Raw genomic sequence first — 22481 nt, 5'->3', positions numbered from 1 at the left:
ATGGATAGCCTACTTTAGGAAAAACATTCACAATATTAGTTCATACTTGTAGCAAATAAGAGAAAAGAATCTAACGATAAATAACATGTCTAACGATAAAAAGAACAAAAGTGTGTTTGATAAAAGATCACATTTGAAATAGATGACATATAAAAAAATTGAATTCAAGAATTTTATTAAATATCTCCATTTTTTTTCATATGTCAATGACATGCATTCAATTATATCATTTAAATTTTGTCATCCATTATAATTTCTCTTTAAACAATGACCATATATTTCCAAAGTGAATTGAGAGGGAAGAAAAAATACTGAAAAAAAAAGCTCATATTTTCTTGTATGATATTGTTTGGCCTAACATCCATAAAATTGTGTGTACTAATAATAGTATGAACAGTATTTTCATATTCTCTGCTTATTGTTTGCAACGACAAGAAATCCACAAAAAGGTATTAAAACAAACAGATAGTTGGAAGAAGGGAAATATGTATTAGGGACAAACCACACGATTCAAAGCAGAATCTAAACTAAATTTGAATTAGGGTGAAAAAAATGGACTGATACACTATACAAAGAGAAATGAATTGCCTCAACAATTTGTTATATAACTCAAAAAGAATTAGCAACAAGTATAGCTTGTCTACACCTTGCTTTAGCCTGACCAAGCCGTTCACTCAATGTCTCATCCTTCACAGCCGCCTTCACCATAGCCAAATCCATTTCCATCAATTTCAAAACCCTAAAAAGCTCTGTTACCATTCTCTCCTCCACTTTGCCGTCGTCTCGCAAAATCTCCGCCTCCTCTCTCGCCCTTTCCGCCACTATCTCTCCCACTTTCGCTAGCAACTCCGTCGACCCAAATTCCCTCTCCATTAACCCTTCTAACTTTTCCAGAAAGTCCATTATCATCCACCCGATCGGCTTCTCAACACTGATCTCCTTCGTTCTTTTCCATCCGATTTCGAAGTTGGGTGGCTCCGGCTTTGCGATTTCTGTTGAGGGTTTTCTTTGCCGAAGTATGTCGGATCTTCTTCGTTTCTCTATTGGGAAGGTTTCAGGTTGGTTAAGGGCGCCGAAGTTGGGATCTGGGGATGGGAAATTGGGGTCGGATTCGGAATCTTGTGAGTTGCATTTGATTGAGAGGTCTCGTTTTGATGTGATTTGTAATGGGGTTGTGAAAGAGGGATGGGATTGAGGGAGAAGAAGAATGGGATTTGGAGTAGAGAGGAAATGGAGGTGTGAGGAAGCCATGAAAGAAGAGAGTGAAGAATGAAACAGAGTAGATAAGCTTCTTTTTATTTTGATCATTGTTGGATAGTTTTATGCTCTTTATCATTTCTCATTTCTCATAAATCAAAAATATCTTTTGGGAAAACCAATAGTGATGTGGCATTTGGCCTCAAAGTCCTAACCTTTATTATTATTTACATTCTTAGATTTGTAGTAAAAAATTACGTGTATTTTAGATCATTTATTACTTTATAATTCTTAAATTTAGCTCCTCCCCTCAATTTATAGTTGATTTTCTAAGAAAGATAAAACGTTTTTTCTTTTGTTTTAGCAAAAACAAACTTTTGACCTCCCACCTTTAACAATAATCTCTATTTAATTTCCAAATACCAAGTATTTTAGAAACTAGATAGAAATATAATATTAAATCAAGCACTGGAATATAATATCAAATTAATAGATGTCCTGCCTACTCTACGATGGATAGATAAATACTTCAAAATGTGTAATGAATCAATGTCACATATGTCACATACGTACGTGTGTGTATTTCTATTCATGTATGTATTAGATACTTGAAACTTGTTGGAAGATTCATTGTAATTGTCTTTCATAAAATGATTTGGCCTGGATCCTAACCATAAGAAATCATCCTTGAGTTTTACTTATCAAATTTTAAAATTAAATTTACAAACACCTTTTCTATATTAACAAAAAAAGCGATTTTTTATTAATAATTAAAAAATGTCCCAACCACCACAATTAATATATTTTTTACACGATCATGTAACAAGATCGTTTTGGTATACAATCGTGTAGCCAAATATAAATGATCGTATACCAACATGTCAATGATTTTTGTTCAAGATCGTCTTTTATTTTTTATACATAACCTTGAACCAAATAACAACTTGGACAAACAACGATACAAGATTTACGACTGATTGAAAACAAATATCATGATTTCAAAAATATATAAACGAAAAATTATAAAAGAAGATAGAAAGAAATGACAAATCTAAAATATTTTAAGAAATGACCGACTTTATGAGCTTTTTGATTTTGTTAAATGGACCATCAATATTTTGGTATTTTGTTATATTTATGAAATTTTTCCTAAAACTGCTTACTAATTCAATTAATTGAATATTTAATCAAAATTTAAATTATATCATCAAACTTTATATTATAAAAACTTGTAGCCATATCCATCTTCTAACTAGTAAATTAAAAACAGTGTATCATTGGACGTATTTGTATCTTATAAGTTTTTCAAAATTAACGAACCAACATATTCGATCATATTCGTATCGCGTATTTGTATATGTTTCTATGTTTTACAAGAGACATGATGAAGAGGGAAGAAAAAAAATACCCATGTAAATATGAATACAAAATACTTCAGTTCAACACAGATTGTTTCTATCTTTGTACATCTTATCAAATTGTTCGATACTAGTTTGACACGTGAATTTTTTTTCTTCTATATAATATTTTAATTCTTTTTTTATGTAAGTGATAAGGGTGGGATGCATAGAGATGTGTGCATCTTGGAATGTAGCAAGTATTACCCACATGAATATAATATATTGCTACATACTTAATTAAAAATTTTCTATGCAATTAGACCAGATCACAAGTCCATTAGTGAAGTTACATTGGAGACTATTTAGCGTTATCTTCAAATTTTAGGACTAAAGTATCTCTTTTGAAACTCATGGATTAAATAAATATCAAGTTCAAAGGTCAAAGGTCAAAGGTCAAAGGTATATTCTGTCCAACTTTTTATTAGCTATTAGTATTTTTTACTACACGTTTTTTTAAAAGAAAAATTGAAATGGATAGTATTTTGAGAATATGTTATAGCAAATATAGCAAAGCACATTGCTTTTGAATTTTGCAAATATGGTAAAATTCTCATTTTTTAAAACACTATTCATCTTAAGTTTGTTATTATTCCTAAACTACCATTCAATAACTTATTTCTTTTTCTCTTTTTAATGTCCTAATCATCTATTATTTCTTCTTCCACTTTTTAAGGCCTTAAATCATTTTTTCTCTTATGAGAAAAACAATTTGTTTCTTTAATAACATATATACTTCTTCTTTCCTTTTTAAGACCCTATTCATCCTTTCTTATATGGGAAAAACAATTTGTTCTTATCTTAATCTTGATTTTATGATATCAATGTCACGTTATTTCAAATATGAAATATAATGGTTGTTGATCGGAGTAATTTAATTTCGGTTTTTATTTTTCTCTACTTTCTTTTATGTGTATTTTGAGTTAAATCTGATTTCAAATGATTTAGTTTTATTTTTTTACGTTGGTTTTGTTTTGATTTTACTTTGTATCAGTTTTGTATATTAGTGTTGTGATGTACTTATATTATATGTATTAGTAGGTTGATATACTTACTAGGTGATTTTTATTTTTTTAATTTTATGCAGTTTATTGATTAAATAGTATATGAACGATATAACTCAATATTTACAAAGTATATCAACAATATTTTATTAAAGTATATCAGCATATTAGTAAAGTGAATCATTATTAGGTATATCAATCAAGTTTACCAGTGTATATTAATAGTGTATCAAATGTGTATAAGTAGGACTTCAAGCATATCATGCGTATTTAATCTTCGAGTGTATAAGTGAAGAATACTTAGTGTATCTACAATACATCAGGTGTATCAAACATATCACATGTATATAACGTATTAAATTTGTTGAATGTACCAATGAAACATAACAATTTTATTAACAAGACATCAAGTGTATCAAGGCTAAAAGGGTATCAAGTGTATAAAAAAGAAACAAGTGTAAAAAGAAGTATTGGATGTTTCAAATGTATTAAGAGGTATTGAGTGTATCAAAGAGTATGGTAATTCACCAAGTGTATCAAGGTCCAATAGTTATCAAGAAGTATCAAATGTATAAGTGTATCAAGGAGTATCAATGTATCATGTGTGTATCAAGTGTGTACCATTAGCGAGAGCATTTATGACATTTTACATATTGTATATGTGGGATGAGCTTTGTTTAATTTTACCATTATTGCAAACATTAAATATGTGTGCGTAGACTTAATTATTATAACTTGTTTTGTGTTTTTTTTTTTTTTTTGTAAGTTGTCATTTTTTAAAACATATTCATTGTTGAAATTTTCTTCTTTCTCTTTTAGCATTAAAATCATTGTTCTTATTTGTAAATTATTAATTATCTAATTTTAGTCCCTATACCTTTAGTAAGTCTAAGTTTATATTTCTTTTACATAAAATTAATTAAATAATAGGTAACCTGTCTCCATTCACCTCTCTCGTATTAAGGTATGATCAATTGAAGTCATGAGTTTACAATTTGTTTACAAATTGGGAACATCCTATAACCTACACTCTGTAACCCTGTAAGCAGTAATCGTACAAAGTATTTGAAAGACATCTCTCCATTAGAGGTTAATTTACCACCAGATTAATCTCTTTATTATTTTTCTTCTTTTATCTCTCATTTCATAACATAAAAGAGATTTTTTATTTATCTCTTTTTTGTTATTAAGATTTAATAAGTCATTGAATTTAGATAGAGGAAAACATATATTTGTTGATTAATAAAGAAGTGAGAAGTTTTTTATAATGGATAATGTTACACTCCATCCCAAATGTCACCTCTTGCAACCAGATGAGAGTGTGTCGTCTAGACACTCATTGCGCACCTTGACTCAAGATGATGCATTGAGCGTCTAGTAAGCGAAACAATTTCCTTCAGCTTGTCTTACTACGAAACTTTTACCTTGGACTTAGAGACTTCCACATCCCATTGCTGCGAAAATACTTATAACCTTTAGATTTTACTCTATCGTCTAGTATTCAATACTTAACACAACTTTAACTACTAAGGGGCAAGTACAAATAATAATGCATCAAAATAAACCTAACTTAACACTTTATATAGAGTTCGCACTTAAACGAATACATTCTTACTTTTCTACATGATGGAGCATTATATATATAATAAAGTCATGTACAAAACTCATTACTTTTGAGTGAGGAATCTGAGTCTACAAAAATGAAATATCATTTCTTCCGAGCTAAATTACATACACTCAACTTGCATTTCTATTTATATCTATATATGTATATATACTGGAGAAAGAATGGTGAACTATATATTTGGGAAATAACCTCTTTCTATCTTGAATTACACAATTCTTTAATCACCCCGTGAGTTTCAGGGGAGACGAGCATGGCAGCTGCAGGTTCGAAACGAAGAGCAAATATTGGTCACGTCACAGTAGCTAGTTCCTGAAAATAGGATATAGCCAACTCGACCTGATGAACCTCCAACTGCATAGCCATGGAAAAATAAGACAACAGCAGATGCAAATCAGATTTGATTCCGCAACCTTGACAGTAATGTCTGCATGCTATCGAGTTTCTCATGGAGTTGTTTAATAGTTGCAACATGTGATGACGAATCTGAACTACTAAGTTCGGTCATGAGAGAAGTGCATTTAGATTGGGAATCAAGAACAGCCTGCTCCAGAGAAGTCACTGTAGATTCTATGGTTGGACGTGGGCTTTCCCCGATCAAATATGCTGACGGAGACACTCCCAAACTGGCCATACTACTTCCCCTGCTAAGCTTTTCTGGAGTGAAGATTTTGTCAATGCTCTCACTTCCTGGAATTAATAAGAATCAACCAGTAATCAATCCTCATAAGGTAAAAAAGATAAATTAAGACAAAAAAATCAAGCGGAAGGTGAACTTCAACGAATTGGGGGATTGTAGGCACAAATAGAGAACTTTTCAAAAGCGTAGTATTCATGATGTTGAGTAATAAACTGACATACCAAGGTTGCTTAGCTGATCCAAGGTGGCTTGACCAATAGAACCCTCCAGCTTTAGTAGCCTAAGAATTCCAGCAGCAATTCGACCCATTGAATCAACTTCTGACTTGAAGAGTAGGGCAAGATGTTGCAGCTCATTCTTTGTAACAACTGCCTCGATCTATCATGAATAACAATGCTTAAAAACAATTTCTAACCAAACATATGAGGTCACACAAGGAAAAGTGATTGTCAAATACCGGATGCTTGACAGAGAACTTCAAGTTTTCCATAATCCAGTTGGCCATCTCAACATCAACGTTATCCTCAGACACCACCATGCGAGCTTCAAGACTTATCCCTCCAAGTGGCTCGATCGTTTCATTCACCCCATTAATGAGAGAGACATTATGATGGGAGTTCTTTTGAACATGAGGCTTCAATGTTTGCAGGCCTTCCACGCTCAACTGAATTTGATACAAATATTTGAGCTCATGCATATAGATGGAACTTAAACCACAAGCAGGGAGAAAGAAAGAGAATGATTCAACAAAATCGGTAGGCACCAGAAAGGGAGTAAATTGCTAATGGTTAGTCAGTTTATGTAATTTAAAATTCAGTTGGGAGGTGCTTACTATCACCAACTCCACAGGAAACTGTTGAGTTCCACGTGAGCTTCCTTTGCCACTAAGTGGCTCCTTCCGTCTACTCTGCGCTTTTACTCGGAAGCTCTGGAAAGAAGTGTGCCAACACCTCTCTTCTCTGCCTGCATTATTAGGATTATAAAACCACCATCTTTCTGCCATTTCCTGTGCACCTTCAAGTGCAAATAACCAGTTTTTAAGTTCTATGGAAACGTCCACATCATCTGGCTTTCCTAATTGCAATAGCGAGCTTTCTTTCCCATCTCCTGAAATTCCACAGAAAATTACAACTTGAAGATTGTAAAAAAACAATTTCTAAAGAATTTAAAGAAGACAGATAAAAACGGAAACTTTGGTGACGAGAACAGAAGATACCATCATCCTCAAAAGTCATTATAAATTAGAGTGCATGAACAATGTAATTCTTAAGCAGTCAACATATAGTTCCTGCACCTTCTAAATTGCCAGTAAGAAGAGGTGAAGTTTTGAAAAGCTTCACAAGTGGCCCAGCCCGTAGATTCTCCAGACCTTTCATCAGACCCTTTCCTGGGCCCCCATCAGGACCAAGAATTCCAAATCGATGCAGCAAGGCTTCAGCATAGTTCATTCCTCCACTTAGACGCACTCCAGCAATACAAGCCGACACATTCAAACTATGACACTCCATGTCCCGCTCATTTAAGGGAATCACATGCACTATGCTAACATCAAGAAACGGGGTTGGGAATCTATCCCCTTTGTTATGTACCCAAAGGATTGCTCTTAGTTGAGATAATTCGTTCCCTTTCATCAGAGAACCATTTTCAATTGAAGTTGACATGGTTCCATTGTCATATGCAGTATTTCCTTCGGTGTCCACACAATCCACCTCAACATTATCCCATCGTACTGTGGATGTAATAGCAACAGCACCACCAAGCGTTCTGTGAGAAACTTTGATGAACATATCATTACCAACAAATTGAACAAGCGGCAGTTCCTCGATAATTGTGGAAGAAGACTCCAGAAATCTAAGTTGAAGGTTCCTTACCAATAAACTAACAGCAGTATCACTTGGTACCTTATCCACAAGCTTTCCAACCAACATGTTACTTCCACTTTCTTTTGGTCGATTTTTCTTTCCAACAAGTGCTATCTTTTCAGTAACTCTACCAAAGTATGCATAAAGATCTAGAACGAAAAATAGTTGATCAACCGAGGTGTTTGATAGATACTGTTGACAGGAAACCCCAACTCTAACAACACCCCCAGGAGGGGGAATTGCTGTTAATGTTTTTCCATCTGCAGTTGCCATAGCTACCTCAATGGAAACGTCTGTCAGCTCCACACATCTCAACAAGGCTAAAATAGCATCAGATCTCTTAGATCCAGACACTTTATTGTATGTTTCTAATGATAAACTAATCTGAGACACACTAGTGGCCCATTTCTTCTGGCTAGCATCAACTGGTTGACCTTCCCAGAGAAGGAAGCAAGCAGGATCTTTATCCAAATTCAGTAGTCTAAGATTTAGAGAAGGTGATTCAGAAAATTGCATGTTCTTAATATGAAGCCGAGCTCCGTCAAAAGAGCTATGAGAAATGCCATCCCAGCTGCCATGATAATCGGAAGATTTGGCCACATCTAATGGAACAGAAACATCTAACTCCTTGAGAGAAAGTACAATAGAACTAACGGAAAAATCTGGTAACACAGAACCAGGGTTGACAACTATTCCATCAGCTAGGAAAGATGATATTCTCAAACATGATTTTTCCTGAAGATGAATCTGTAAGAGAATTACAAAGATAGAAAACAAGTTTAGAAAAATGACGGTCCCAAATATGTTTAAGTTAACTAGAATGGTCATCTTAAAAATAGTTTACATACTGTGAGAGGTTGGCAGTGGATGACGGTCTGGGAAGCAAAAGATGGGGGGACTGGAGAAGGTTTAACCTGCACAGAGTGGAGACACAATAAAGGAACATTTCCACTTAATCCCCACTGCTTGTCCTTGAAAGGATATATTGGTGGGCAAAAGTTCCTAGCTGTCCAGCAAAGAAGTTATCATCGCATTAGACAAGATGCATTTCAAATCTCAAATCTTAAACGCATATTATTAAGCTATAGAACCAAGAATGATTTCTTGAAACTAAACAAAGGGCCAGTGACATTACCAAATTCTGGAACATGTAAAAAATCATCTGTAACAGCCTGCATCGCTGGTTGAACTAATGTGCATGGAGGGCGTGAAAAAGTATCCCTAAAAAGGTACAAATTCTTAGAACTCGAGGATACAATTGTACAGCCTATAGAACACATCTTGTTCAAGTAGGGTTATATCCCTAAAAACGTATACATTCAAAAAGAAGAATCAACTGAATACATACATACAAAATCAAATTTAGGTCAAATAGCACATAGTAACTTAAACACTCCAACACTACCATTTAGACAAATTAATAAATACAACTAGCTATAATTGTATTCAGGAAAATGTTGTGTTATCAAGAATATACAAATTTTTTATTCACTCCCTTCCCCTGAACTTGATCTTACCCTGGGTCATAATCCAAGAAACCTTCAGTTTTGGGACATTTGGGTGACATGACGCATAAAACGAATGCATCTTGGAAGAGAAGCTTCTCCAGAGGCGAAGTACCACATCCATCCGGTTTTGACCCAATTACTTTCTTTCCCTTATGAGGGCTCCATTTGTTGTGCAAGAATCTTAAGAAGTTGAATAGGTATTCTTGGTGGAAGAGGTCATTAAGGGGAAGGGGGCCCATTAGGTGAATTAGGAGCTGTTGAGAAGGCCAATGAACCTAGGGGGTTTAAAATTAGGAAATTTAAAAGTTCAAAATAAAGCCCACCTAGCTAAATGGTTTCGGCGTTTTCCCTTTGGGTATAATACCCTATAGTAAAAGATTACAACAAGCAATTATGGTACTCATCCTTTTAAGTGAATGTCAGGTGAGGTATAACCACTTACAAAAACCTCTGGAAAAAACATATCCAGTGAGCTACCTTCTTTCTCTCACAGGTTCATGACTTTGTGGTTGATGGGAAGAAAACATATTCTTAAGGAAAAGTAGATGGGGAATACACTCCTTCCTTAAATATGTTTCCTTGTTTATACCACCTGAGTTCTACAGAAAGAACATTTTTTTGTTGATACCATAGTTCATTTATTTATTATGAATTTTCTTTTACTACAAAAATCATATATATTTTTTAAAAATGAATATTTGAATAAATGTATCATTGTCGTGTTGTGTGCTCCAGCCACATATTCTCAAAACAAAAGGGGCTCAGGCCCAATTTAAATGATCTTGAGTTCAAGATAATAGGCCAGCGATCTAATTTAACTCGAGGCCCTCTAGTTTGTCCAGGATAACCAAACCTATCAATCCAAGCTTCTGACAAAAGAAATCTACCAATCCTAGAGTTTCTCTGCTATTTGCCCAGGTGAAATTACCATCTAACAAAGGAGGATCAAATAACCCACTCTCTTCAATAAACTTATTGAACCCCCTCATTGAGGTAGTTATCCTACATCTGACTTCCTCTACTCTAGAGATCGAACCACATTAAAATCTCCAACCACACACCAACGCGAACCACAATAGCCATATAGATCTCCCAACTCTTCCCAAAAAGCCTCCCTCCCTTGAGGTCTTGGGGGACCATAAACCCCTAAGACCCAAAAATCTTTACCTTCACTATCCGAAAAAGAGATAGAGATAGAAAAAATTCCCCTAACCACCTTAGTTGCAGACCAAGACCTAGTATTCCATATAACAAGAATTCTCCCTGAAGTCACTCCAAGATCTCCCACTCAACCCTTCTATTCCTCTAAATGCTTCCAATACTCCTACAAAAAGAATCCTTTTAGTTTCCATAAGAATAATTATATCCAGACTCTCTTCTTTAAGAACCTCCTTCACAAGTCTCCATTTAACTTGCCCCTTCAACCCCCCTAACATTCCAAGAGAATATTTTTAACATTTAGAAGTCAATAGCCCCACCCCTTTTAGGTCTTTCTTACTTCAGTAAATTACTGAACTATCCAACTTCTTTAACTCCCATGCTAGCTTATCTCCCCCATCTTTCCTCTTTCTCTTCTCTACACCCACCTTTTGTAAAGTGTGTAACATCCGTTTCCCATCTTTGCCTCCCTTGGCCTTCAATTTTTTAATTCCCACCAAGGCTAAAGCTGCCCACCCCGGATTCTCTAAACCATTGCTGGAAGGAGGAGTTTGAAGGCCTGTGGAGTTGGAAATTGTTAAAGAATTTCCAACAATCTCTCCATTGGTTAGAAGCATTTCACTTCTCCTCGACCCATCACCCGCAGAATGGATCCAAGTATTAAGCATCGGCCACCTATCTCCCATTGAAAGAGTAATTGCAGAGGGTAAGGCACACCTCGACTGAGGAAAAGATTGAAAATAGACCAGCTGCTGAAAAAAACTCTCAATCCCAACTTGCCCTCCCCCAACTACAAGGAACCGAATACAACTAATTCAGGTGAATGATACCATTCCCACTGTCAAACATTCCCGACACCAATGGAGGATAAGACACCAGAGAAAGAGGACTTACCTCCTAGCTCATATTACCCGAACCGCTGTACTTACCACCGAATAAGTGTAATGAAAAGAACCTATTGCAGGACCTGATGCCGAACCATTAACAATGGATTGTATCCTTTGGAGCAATGAGTTTACTCAATCATGTTACCTACTTTTTTGCAAAGTTCGGAGTTCAAGTTGCTAGACATGGTGATTACAAGGAGATAATTGAAGAGTTTCTCTGTCATCATCCTTTTCCCTTACTTGGAGAAGCTGGTATTCATGCTATTTTGTGGGGTCTTTAAGGGGAAAGAAACAAAATAACCTTTCAAGGTATAGATCCTTCACTAAGTTCTATACTTCTCTGTACGCATTGGTGACGCAATCTTTTTGTAATTATAAATAAGATTTTATTTACTAGAGTTCCTTTGGTGGACCTTTTTTTCGGGTTTTTTTTATGTAGTTATTATTTCATTCCTTGTCAATAGAAGTTCAAATCTTTTATCCAAAATAAAAAAGAAAAATGATAATGAAAACTCAAGCTACCTCAAAAAAAGTCCACCAATCATGACCCTTGTCAAGTTATTGTCATTTTGTCCATCGCTAACACTAGCCTGCAATAAAAGAGCACCCATATTGAGGCATGATAAAGAGAGGTGGAGGGGAGAGGGGGATATCTAGAGATGAAGTAAATGTATTCTAATGAGCAGTTTAGTGTCATAAGTTCAATAAAAACTAGACTAATTCATAACCCTACAATGGTATGGTGGTAGTAACGTTTAAAGAAGAAAATTGTTACTTCACAACAGGACTTTAAGGACATTGTTAATTCACACCATCTCATCTACCAAAAGATTGAAATTTTCCAATAATCTGTAATTGGTTAAAACCACTAGATAGGGAAACAAAGTGGGAAAATAAAACAACAGAACGATAAATAACTAACATTACCTATTTTAGAGACGGAACTTCTATTGATAAAATAGGTTGAAATATGAGCCTGGTAATAGGCTGGGTTAAATGTTGTTACTATTTTCTCATCAGTGTTTTTGGTTGATATGTCTGAGTATGACATGTCCCGTGTGTTTTCAATGGGTGTAAAATTAAAAAAGCATAAAAGTAATATAGGACAATTTTTGTCAAGCATCAAACATAAGTATGAGACATGTTCAAATATATCCATGTCCCACACCTGTCCGTGATTCCCAGCCCCACCAAGCCAAGAGAACTAGAAAAAAAAATTATTTGATACAATTTCAATTAAAAGCAGCAACTGTATGGAACATTACCCGAGAAAAGAGTAGTGACTGCATCAAAAATTCAAGCTGGAACTCTGCAAGTACAGTACAATGTTGTAAGAAATTGAAATAGGGAAACAGAAGTATATAAACAACAAGTAAAATTCTATCAGAGCTCCTACCTAACAATTACGAACTTAAAAGCTACAAAAAAAACTAATCAACTTGAATACCAACATGCCAAAACAACCAAGCTATCATGAAAATCAATAGTTTCCCTCAAAAAAGCACACATTTTCCCTTTTCCTCTCTTTCCCGGGATGAGAGCTATTCCAGGACTTTTTTCACTACAGGATTCCAGAAGGAAACACTCACCTCTAATGTAAGAGGGGGAAATTGTCATAAATAACACATTTGAAGTTCAAAGGTAAAAACTAGCCTGCTTTTTGTTAAGTTGTTCAAATATTTTTTTCTCCAAATTTTCTTCTCTAACTTATCGATTGTTGTGGGCCTTCTCAATACATCTCGTCATATTAGCATCGAGATGTGCGAACTATTTTATGTAATCTTCCCAAATCTTATGTTAAATTTTATCTCTTCAAATTCAGTTATCTTTACTAAATATTATAACAATTTATAACATAATTTTTCAAATCTTGAGCAAATATATGTTTTCACAAAACTATATGAATTTCTAAAATTTCAAATGGGTTTTCCAATTATCAAAATAGATTTTCCAAATTGATTCAACATTTTAAATTATGAAACAATCAAATTTTGCGAAAAATTGGATAAGGTTTGAAATATATAGAGACTATAGGTGTTAATCTGGCCCAAAATTTCCCCGTAAATCTCAAACATATCGAATTTTGGTGTTAAATATGCCCAAGATTTCCCCGAGAAAGCCAAAATATACAGTATCCCAGTGTCATTTGGCCAGGTAACAGAACAGAAACATTGCCATGGACCAGTCTATCTCTCTCTTGATGCTACCTTGGCCAAACCAACAATGAAACCGTCCAGCATGTTTTCCTTGATTGTCCCACTTGTAGAGAGATCTGGTGTGATTTCTTTTGCCTTCAATTGGTCTGTTGCTTTTCCAAATGACACACACAGAGTTGGCTCCGAATGTTGTTAATTGATCCACCTTTCAAAGCCACCAAAGAACGTTTGTGGCTATGCATTATTTGGGTTGTTTAGGAGATGATTTTGAATGAAATAAATGCAAGAATCTTCTGGAATAAGGGCAAAATGACAAAGAATATTATAGACACTATCATCCATAATGTTATTTTAGGGTTTAGCTGAACAAGCAAAATCACAAGCCCACAATAATGATCGAGCTCCTCAGCTGCTTCCCTATAAAGAATACAACATTGTGGCCTTATCAAGCAAGGTGATTTTAAAATCCAAACTAAGGTACTAACCCTGCCTTCACGCAGCATCGTATTGTTTTTGTGGTTTATCTTCGTCCAAATTGTTCAAACCTTTTGACTACAACCTCTTAAACTCCTTGTGATATTTTGAACTTTTTGAACTTCCTTATCAAGGATTGAGGCTTTTGACCCCTACTCTACATATTCATCCGCTCATAAACATAGTTTCAAATCAGGAAAGAAGAAATCTTGAACATACTAAAGGGTTGAGTTAAGCTTTCAAAACTCAGATGGTAAATTCTAGCTACTAACGTCCAAAATATGGCCACTATTGGATTGGTTCAGCTCTGACCCAATCGACTCAGTCCTTTTAATACATAGGATACAATCCCAACTACACAGTGCACATATTATTGAAGATAATATAATCCAAAGAGGGTGGGATATTTTTTATAGCAGAAGGTACGAACCGGGATCTTTCACACACAGAAATATATGGTCCACAATAATAGAAACTAAAGAACGCCCCGCTGCTTCTGTTGAACGCTGCCAGTGAAAACAAGAATCAGAGAGATGTGTGAGATTCCCCTTATCATATTCAAAAGTACATTTGAAAGAGCAGAGTAAATGATAACCTGCTGAGATTTCAGATCCACATCTCCTCTATTCAAACAGACATATAATCCCGTCAAAAAGCGAAGAAAGGCACGAAGTCCTGTTAATGTCATAGACAAATCCCATTAGCATGATATATCACCATCTTACAACACCTTGTTCACGATCTAAAACCAAATGATTTAATAACCTGGTTCACTTAAGGCTGGGCATACAGCTTCTGTAATATATAAATTCACCTCAAGACCAAGTGGACTGTTTAGTTCGGTCCTTTGCAATGTTATCTGTTCAAGGTTACAAAACAAAATGTAACAGAATTTTAAAACAATCATTATTCTATAACCTACTCTGAGCTCTTTAAGATTGCACCATAAAGACAGGTTCTCAAAAAAGAAACTGAAACATCAGACTTTTATTACATTAGCTTCACCAGATATTCCTTCAATAAATCGCTCTCCACCAAAGAAAACACGTTTAGCACCATCATCATCCCTACCAATTGGTCCCTCTTGAGCACGAGCCAAATTAGCATCAGCAAACATATCCGGATGAGGTAGAAGATCAATTGATAAAGATTCCCATTCAAGTTTCTAGTATCAAGAAGAATTTAGCATTATGAGTCAATCAATTAACATAACATTATTTCATGTTAGATTTAAATTTGAAGCATGCACAGAGGAGCCAGGCCAACAAACATTCCATTCAAATAACAAACTAGTGTTTGAAAGGCGTTAACGCTCACTCCTTCAGGGTTGCCTTAGAGTGAAATTTTAATTTGTAGCCTTACTTTAATGGTTTCTTTGAATAATAAGAAGCTAACATCTCTTATAACAGAGGCTTACATTTCCATAAGAACACATTGTGAGGCTCTGAGTTCATATGCCTTACGAAAAGATTAGAAGAATATAATAAGTTTTCACATTCTTAAAAAAATAGTCGAAGTAGAAGTCTTCTTAATTTTGTTAAGGTCACTTAAAATTACTACACGTTTGCATTTTCTTGAACGAATTTGATAATCTAACACGAGCTCTCCATCGGTTATGTCGTACACTTGTTCTATCTCCTTGATTAACTTGTATGACCAGCGAGGAACTTTTTTACTGATTTCTGTTAGGTCAATCGAGTTTTGATCACTTGCGTTAGCCTTGTAAGGAATTGTAACTCCATCGAAGAAACCGTTGTTATTATTACGAATGATAGCATGAATCTTATTTGTCCAAATGTTCTCACTATCATTTTTTCTAGAAGTTTCATTTAGCATTGAGAATCCTAAAAGTAAATTGATTCGTCTCCGGTAAGGACCACTCAAGAACGGATCATATATTTTTGGTAAATATTCTTTTTTAGTTAATTCACTCGTCTGTTTAAAGCCAATACACTACAAGTTAGTAATTTAGCCCAACAACTATGTACTACAAAGGTTACAAAAAATTGAAGACAAAATCCAAAAAGCAAATCGATTCTAGTGATGAGAAAGTTGGGACTGGTGGACGTGGTTCTTTTTTCTTTTCCCTTTTTTTTCTTACTTTTATGCAATCTCCTTTGTTTAATAATACCTAATCTATACATTATTCTCATCCATGCATTTCCTTTTCAGGTAAGAAACCACAGATTCATTCAGATAAACAAAAGAATATACAAGGCATGCAAAAGAAAACCTTATCAATGCATTTTTTATATATAAGCTTAGGGTTACACCTCATTGTTTCTTAAGACTAACTTTTTGCCTAATTCAAAAAAAGCAAGAGCACTTTTAGACTTCCGTAACATTGTACTAAGCAAGAAATGTTATTTTTCTGATTTCTCTATTGTTATAAACTACAGACATTCTTTTGAGCTTCAGTGGTTTTAAAATTCACTTCTACTTTGGTAACTTTTCATGCATTCAACGAGAAAGTAGTTTCTTTCTCAAATCTCAAAATAATAAAAAGTAAAAACCAAATCAACCAAGCATAGAAGCTAGGATTACCTTGAAAACATATATAAATTTCTTATTTGCAGAGAAATCACGGGCTTCCTTAAGATTTACCACCTACGGTGGAAAAATTGTTAGAAAATATATATTATGACTAAAAATATCAGTTGCACCAATGTGAATAACCTACCTGCCAATTTTCATTTGTAGTATACAGCAAAAGATTGCGAATAGTGATAGATGCCAAAGGTGAAGCCCTACAAAGAAGAGAGATGCAAAAAATGAAATAACATGAGAGCTAAGTAGTAACACAATATTTAAAAGATGTAAAGCTAAACATGACTGAAAGCTTTGAAGGACCGTATTACTGGATCAGGGCTTTCATTTAGTTACTTGACACAGGCAATAGGAAGGCACGATATTTTGTGGATAGTTTATGTCATCATTTTTCTTTTTTGCCCTTCTTTTAAATCAGCTCGTATAATAAGATTAGATACTGAAAGATGTTGGGACAAATAAAGCTGAGAGTCCTCCAATCCTTCATGCACTACAAATAGACATGCAGGCCCCATAGCATCTTTCAACAGCAATTTTTAGAACTCAAGGACGTATATCTACAACCTACAGAAAGCAGACTGTCCAAGTAAGGTCATTGGCCTCAGCTCTTTTAACATCTGGAAAACGGACATTGACAACCAAAGACCCCAATCCTCAAAACCAGATTACATATTCGGACCCTTGAAGCTTGAACTAAAAAAGTAAGTTTTTTGTTTCCTCAGGAGCATACTTTAATCATAAACTGACTTGGAGAGTTAAATTTCCATTGAATATCTACACATTCATCCAGTTATTTGTTCTCAACAAGGCAGAAGAAGTGAAGAACAACACATATGAAAGGACTCAAAAGCATTTTTTTTCTGGGAAGTCGGAAGATAATTTTTTATTGATGAAAAAGAAAGGATTAAAAGTTACAAGCAGATACTGACATCCACAAAAGTCTGTTTTGTGTGACAAGACTACAGAAGGCATCCATCAACTTTTGTTGTGAATTTTCAGAGAGCTTCAGGTTAAATAGTCATTTCAACTTCTACCTTTCAAATAGGATAATCTCCTCCTCCACTCTGAGGTTCATGTTCATCAATTTCAAAATTCATTCCAGTCTAAGTCAATTTAGCTGTGGGTTGGCAAATTTTGAAAGAAAGTAGACTAGCTCTCTCTCTCTCTCTCTCTCTCTCTCTCTCTTTCTTTCCATCATTCCTTATTCATTCATACATAGAATCTTGGACAACAAAGTAGAAAAAAAAATAAGCACTAATAAGTTGATATACGATATTCCCTTTATGTCATACATCAATTGAACTATAGTGCTAGACACCTAGGATACCTGCAGAATATCAACCAATATACACACAATAGAAATATTCCTAACCAGCTACAGTTGGTATACGAATTTCATCGACACAAAATAACACAGAAGGTCACAATAGTTCCAGCCAAGTAAGAGGGCTGTTCTCTCCCAATGAACTCAGTTCATTCAAAATACACAATATTCAGAATACCAACCCTAGCACAAAACGCCTACATATACATTTCCCTTCTACTGCTGCCAGGTGGTGCAAGGAGCACTGGCTTTTCTAACAACCATATTTTGTGGGCTGCAATTCCTTTCTTACCCCTCCTTCTACATGTTTTGGTGATTGGTGGCCTAGCATATAGCTGACAAGTTAATTGGCTGGGTGCTAGTGTTTTAAACTGTATGCATCTGAATGAAAACCACACATGCAAAAGTTCAAACATACACAGCTATTGTATCATTAACAAAAAGAGGAGGTGGGCAATGGCAAATACAAAGCTTTACTTTAGGAGGGCTTGATATTTTGATCTAGTTTTAAGACTTTAAAAATAGTAAAAGGTACCAATTTTGGTGGGAGGGGGTAGTCTCAACCCCTGACCCTAATACCAATGTAATTATATATTGAACAATTTTGGGGCAATGGTAAATATCATGCAATATCATTATATATTAAACAAAAATATATATATTTGATTTAATTTTAAGTCATTAAAAATAGTAACATATACATTACATAAATAGTAAAAGGTGGATAAGAATTCCTTTGGAAAAGAAAAGGAAAATTCCTCAAGAAGAACCAAAACAAGCACCTTTAATATATGATCCACCACTGGGCAGGAGGTGGAGGGAGAGAGAGGGGAAAAAAAGCAAATAAGGAAATAACCAGAACTCACCAGGTTGCTCCTCCTTGATGTCGTGATCCACCACCAGTTTCAAGTAGCAGATTGACTGTACGAACCTCTACTGTCATCCCGTCTGCAATCTATTATATATGAAGAGCTCAGCAATCTAAACTTATATATGAATGTGGAATGTAAATTACACATAAGTGCCAAAGAGAGGAATAGGACGTGAACTATTGCAGAATTCCCAATAGCCAACATCTTTCTTTTCTATTGGATAAAACCTCAACTTCATTGAGCAAGTACAATATCTAACTTTCTTGTTGCTGCTTTCCCAACAGAAAAGTAATGGAGATACCAGTAGAATCTAGAATCAGAGGAAATCAATGGTAATAGAGATGCCCCAAGAAAAATTAATGTTTTTTTATCATGGACAAGGTAATCTCAACACTTACGAAGTTTTACAAAGGAAGCTCCCTTTCATTTTTCGCGTACCTTCAGTTTTTTCTCTTTGCTGGTTGAGTGGGGATACTATTAATCATATCTTTTCTATTGCATCTACTCTCGAGCTTGTTGGCACAAATTATTTTCTTTATTTAATCTTCAGTGGGTTTCCTCCAACGGTTTTCAAGAAAATGTCCAAAATTTGCTTATTGGTCCTTTGATTTCAAAGGCAAATGTTTAATGGATATGCTGTTAAAATCCTCTTAATGTGGTTGGAAAAGAATCAAAGGTTCTTTCGAAACAAGCATCTTTTTTTTATGAGAAAAACTTTTATTGAGAAAAAACTGAAAGAATACAAGTGCATACTAAAAAAGTCAGCCCACAAAAACACCCCAACTAAAAGGAGAGCCAACTGAGAAGAATGTCACCAATGGAACAATTACAAAGGGAAATTGAAGCTCATATGAAGCCTTGCCTTGGTTGAGCCATGGTTGAGCCTTTTAACAGAATTTCTATAAAGGATATTTGTCTAAATTTTAGTGCTTTTATTTTCCCTCTGTAGCTCTTTCTATTTTATCTATTTGTTATTACTTTTGTTGTTTTTTGTTTCACTATCTGGTGAAAATTCTATCTTTTGAGCAGTAATCTCTTTTGATTTCTACAATGAGATGTTTTGGTACTTGTTCAAAAAAACTAAAATTGAAGAAAGAAGAATAACATAGGAAATTGGCTGACAGGCAAAAGAAACAGCCCATCATTGATCCATAAATAGATAGCTAAAAGCCCAATATTGATCAGTTTTTATGGCATTGCACGTGATTGGGTGAAATTTGTCTTAATCTAGAATGAACTTCTAATTCATATGAGCATATCCAACAAAATTTCGTGAAATGAGAATGGATCAACCAAACCATTCATTGTTAGAGAATATCAAATATATATAAAATAACTTTAGCACTTTTGATTTTCAGTCAACCAGAGTGATTACGAAAAAACGTTTTACCTTATCTGCAAACCCATAACCACCACCCTTCACGGTGCTGGAAGAAGTCTGACTACTGCAAGTTAGAAAAAGCAAAGGCTCAGTTACAACTAATTGAGATCAGAAAAGCATCCATCCAAAGTTGATACATAAAGCTTACAAAATGGTAAGAAGCGAGGACCAGGGGAAGGGGCAGAGAGACGAAGAGATACATGTGAATTACCTACTCGTGCTTCTACCCATATCTGCATCTGGATTCTCCTCTAAAACTAAATCCAATTTATCTATTTGCACAACGACTGGCTCTACTTGTACATTACTCAGCGAAGGTAACTACACAATCACAAGAACAAAACTCAATTAGGGAAAGAATCGAAGTACACAAAACATATAAACTACTACAAAGATAAGCCAAAATTCCACCTTCTTCACTGCAATAAACCCACAGACAAAAAGATAACAGACAGGCATCATTATACCATAATTTCATACTTTCACATAGTTCAACAAGGAGAAAAAAAAGCGACAAATCACATTTCCAATGGATCTCAGCCACGAAATAGTAATCACCAATAATCTAAAGGAAGACAGGGAAACTTCTAAGCAAATAGCCACCCACCATGATCTCCAACTTGCCAACCCTCGCCGTGGTAACATTAAGCGCCGGCGGCAACCCCAGACTGGAATGCAAAGCATCGCCATTGATATCTACCAAAATTCAAAACGAAAAACGGAATCATGGGTATTGATAGAAGTAAGCAGTGAAATTGAAGAAATTAGGAAAGGAAGGAATCAGAGAGAACTAACCCAAATTGGAGAGCTGAGCGGTCCGGCCTTGCAATTTGAACTGGTCCCGTGAGAAAGATTTCAACCAGTACTTGAGAGTGTACTCAAGGGCACGGGCAAGAATGGACTCCATGGGGGTGGAGGCGGCTGCAGGGAGCAGAGAGCGGTCAAGAGAAGTTGTAGATCTTAGAGAGATGAAAGGAATTTAGGGGTTGGGATCAAAAATTGGGATTGGAATGGGAAGAAGCATGGCCCTGCTGATTCTGATGCTGATGCGGATGCTGGGGCTTTGGAATCTACCACTGCGAGATCAGCATTTGTGTCTGAAGAATTGCTTTCGGCCGGAGGGAATCCCGAAAACATCAACCGGGTCGGCTGCCCTGGCGGGCGAGTGCTCTGCACGTGCGCCGGAATGTTCACTCACACGACCCAATATTTTCGCACGTATGTACAAAATTTTTTATTTTTTCTTTTTCCTTTTTTTCTAAATTAGAAATTCTACACAATTTTGGATCACGTTTGTAAAAACCTGAAACCTCTTGTCCACATGAATATACATGTGTCAGTTGAGCTAAGCTCATATTGGCGTTACCATTACATTTACAACTAAACATGTTTTTTATATTTATACGACAACAATATCTACAATAATAACATTGAAATAGTAAAGAACATCCTAACAAAAGAAATTAGGATTACTTACATTGATATAGCTCAAAATTGAATCGCTCTCTGATTGATTATGATCACGGACACGTCGTGGACTACTGCTATAATTTCCAACTAGTCTCTGATCTTAGAACGGTTTATAAGAAACAATTTGTAATGAATTTGAAAAAAAAAAATTGGAGTGGAGAGAGAAATGATGTGGTGTATTTTTCGAGATTTTTCATTCCATCATTAAGGAGAGTAAGATTGACATTAAATCTCATTTAATTGGATTAGTGTTAAGTTTTAGGACATTACACAAAGCCAAGCAAGTAGTCTAATCACATAACCATGGAAGGATGGGAAAACTCACTAAAATCCCTTAAGTTGACTTTTGACTTTCAACTGTCAACTATTTTGATTTTTCCAATTTTTAATTTTAAATACTTAATTTAACAATTTAATTAATTATAAAAATTTAATATCAAATATTAAATTCCCACGTTCAAACTCCTCTACTTAAATATCTTGCACTCTTTTTAAGGCCAAGTCAAATATACCTAATGTCTTACTCTCTTAATCGATTCCAAACCACTTCAAACTTATTTATCACACTACTATAAACTTTAATAAGATATGAACTAGTAACGGAGCCTATGAATCCATCGACCATGAGTTTCAGCTATTCGAGTTTAATTAGTTAAACTCTTTGATCTGGTTAGCCATCATTTGTTAACTTAACTGTATTTATTTTGTCATGTTTATTACGTGAATTGTGAATTTTCATTATGTTTACTTAGAAGGTTGAATTATAAAAAAATGTTATTGGATTTTGTAGTTTGTGTCCAAAATACTTCTAAACTTTTAAAAGTTTTTAAAATATCCTTAAATTTTTAAGGGTTTTAAAAATATCCTTACTGTTGGTTTTACATAGAAACCGTCAAACTTTTATTTAAAAAATAGCTCAAACTATTGAAAAGTTTCATAAATACTCTTGAGCATAATAGAGTTAAAAAATACTTTCAATT

The 22481-nt window shown here is 34.8% G+C and overlaps 2 protein-coding genes across 3 annotated transcripts; both read right to left on the bottom strand.

Moving 5' to 3' along the window:
* Positions 1-436: 436 nt before the first annotated feature.
* On the bottom strand, positions 437-1308 carry LOC101210146. Its single transcript, XM_004152862.3, has one exon. It carries the CDS (start codon positions 1306-1308, stop codon positions 610-612), a length of 699 nt encoding a protein of 232 aa, XP_004152910.2. The 3' UTR covers positions 437-609.
* Positions 1309-5158: 3850 nt separating this feature from the next.
* On the bottom strand, positions 5159-21155 carry LOC101210396. 2 transcript variants are annotated; one of them, XM_004152863.3, is made up of 20 exons: positions 20827-21155; positions 20639-20727; positions 20243-20352; positions 20041-20095; positions 18645-18733; positions 16588-16654; positions 16452-16514; positions 14902-15072; positions 14673-14766; positions 14503-14582; positions 14338-14413; positions 12543-12586; positions 11800-11867; positions 8860-8945; positions 8573-8730; positions 7157-8471; positions 6695-6969; positions 6320-6526; positions 6084-6240; positions 5159-5912 (listed from the first exon to the last, which is right to left on the bottom strand). In XM_004152863.3, the coding sequence occupies exons 1-20, from the start codon at positions 20936-20938 to the stop codon at positions 5617-5619; spliced, it is 3612 nt and encodes a 1203-aa protein (XP_004152911.1). In that variant the 5' UTR covers positions 20939-21155; the 3' UTR covers positions 5159-5616. The 2 variants fall into 2 exon arrangements, with proteins under 2 accessions (XP_004152911.1, XP_031738234.1); XM_031882374.1 differs by lacking the exons at positions 18645-18733; positions 20041-20095; positions 20243-20352; positions 20639-20727; positions 20827-21155 and having other exon boundaries at positions 14913-15072; positions 16588-16655.
* Positions 21156-22481: the final 1326 nt, after the last annotated feature.

This window comes from Cucumis sativus, chromosome 3, assembly GCF_000004075.3.
Source record: "Cucumis sativus cultivar 9930 chromosome 3, Cucumber_9930_V3, whole genome shotgun sequence".
Lineage (NCBI taxonomy): Eukaryota > Viridiplantae > Streptophyta > Magnoliopsida > Cucurbitales > Cucurbitaceae > Cucumis > Cucumis sativus.
Note: the sequence above shows the minus strand (reverse complement) of the source record. Positions and strands in the feature narration are given on the sequence as shown.

Coding starts and splice junctions, on each gene's coding strand:
- LOC101210146 (XM_004152862.3), bottom strand. CDS start 1,308: ATGATCAAAATAAAAAGAAGCTTATCTACTCTGTTTCATTCTTCACTC.
- LOC101210396 (XM_004152863.3), bottom strand. CDS start 20,938: ATGGAGTCCATTCTTGCCCGTGCCCTTGAGTACACTCTCAAGTACTGG. Junction 14,414..14,502: donor TGGATCTGAAATCTCAGCAG/GTTATCATTTAC, acceptor TTTCACTGGCAG/CGTTCAACAGAAGCAGCGGG. Junction 5,913..6,083: donor GGATCAGCTAAGCAACCTTG/GTATGTCAGTTT, acceptor TATTAATTCCAG/GAAGTGAGAGCATTGACAAA.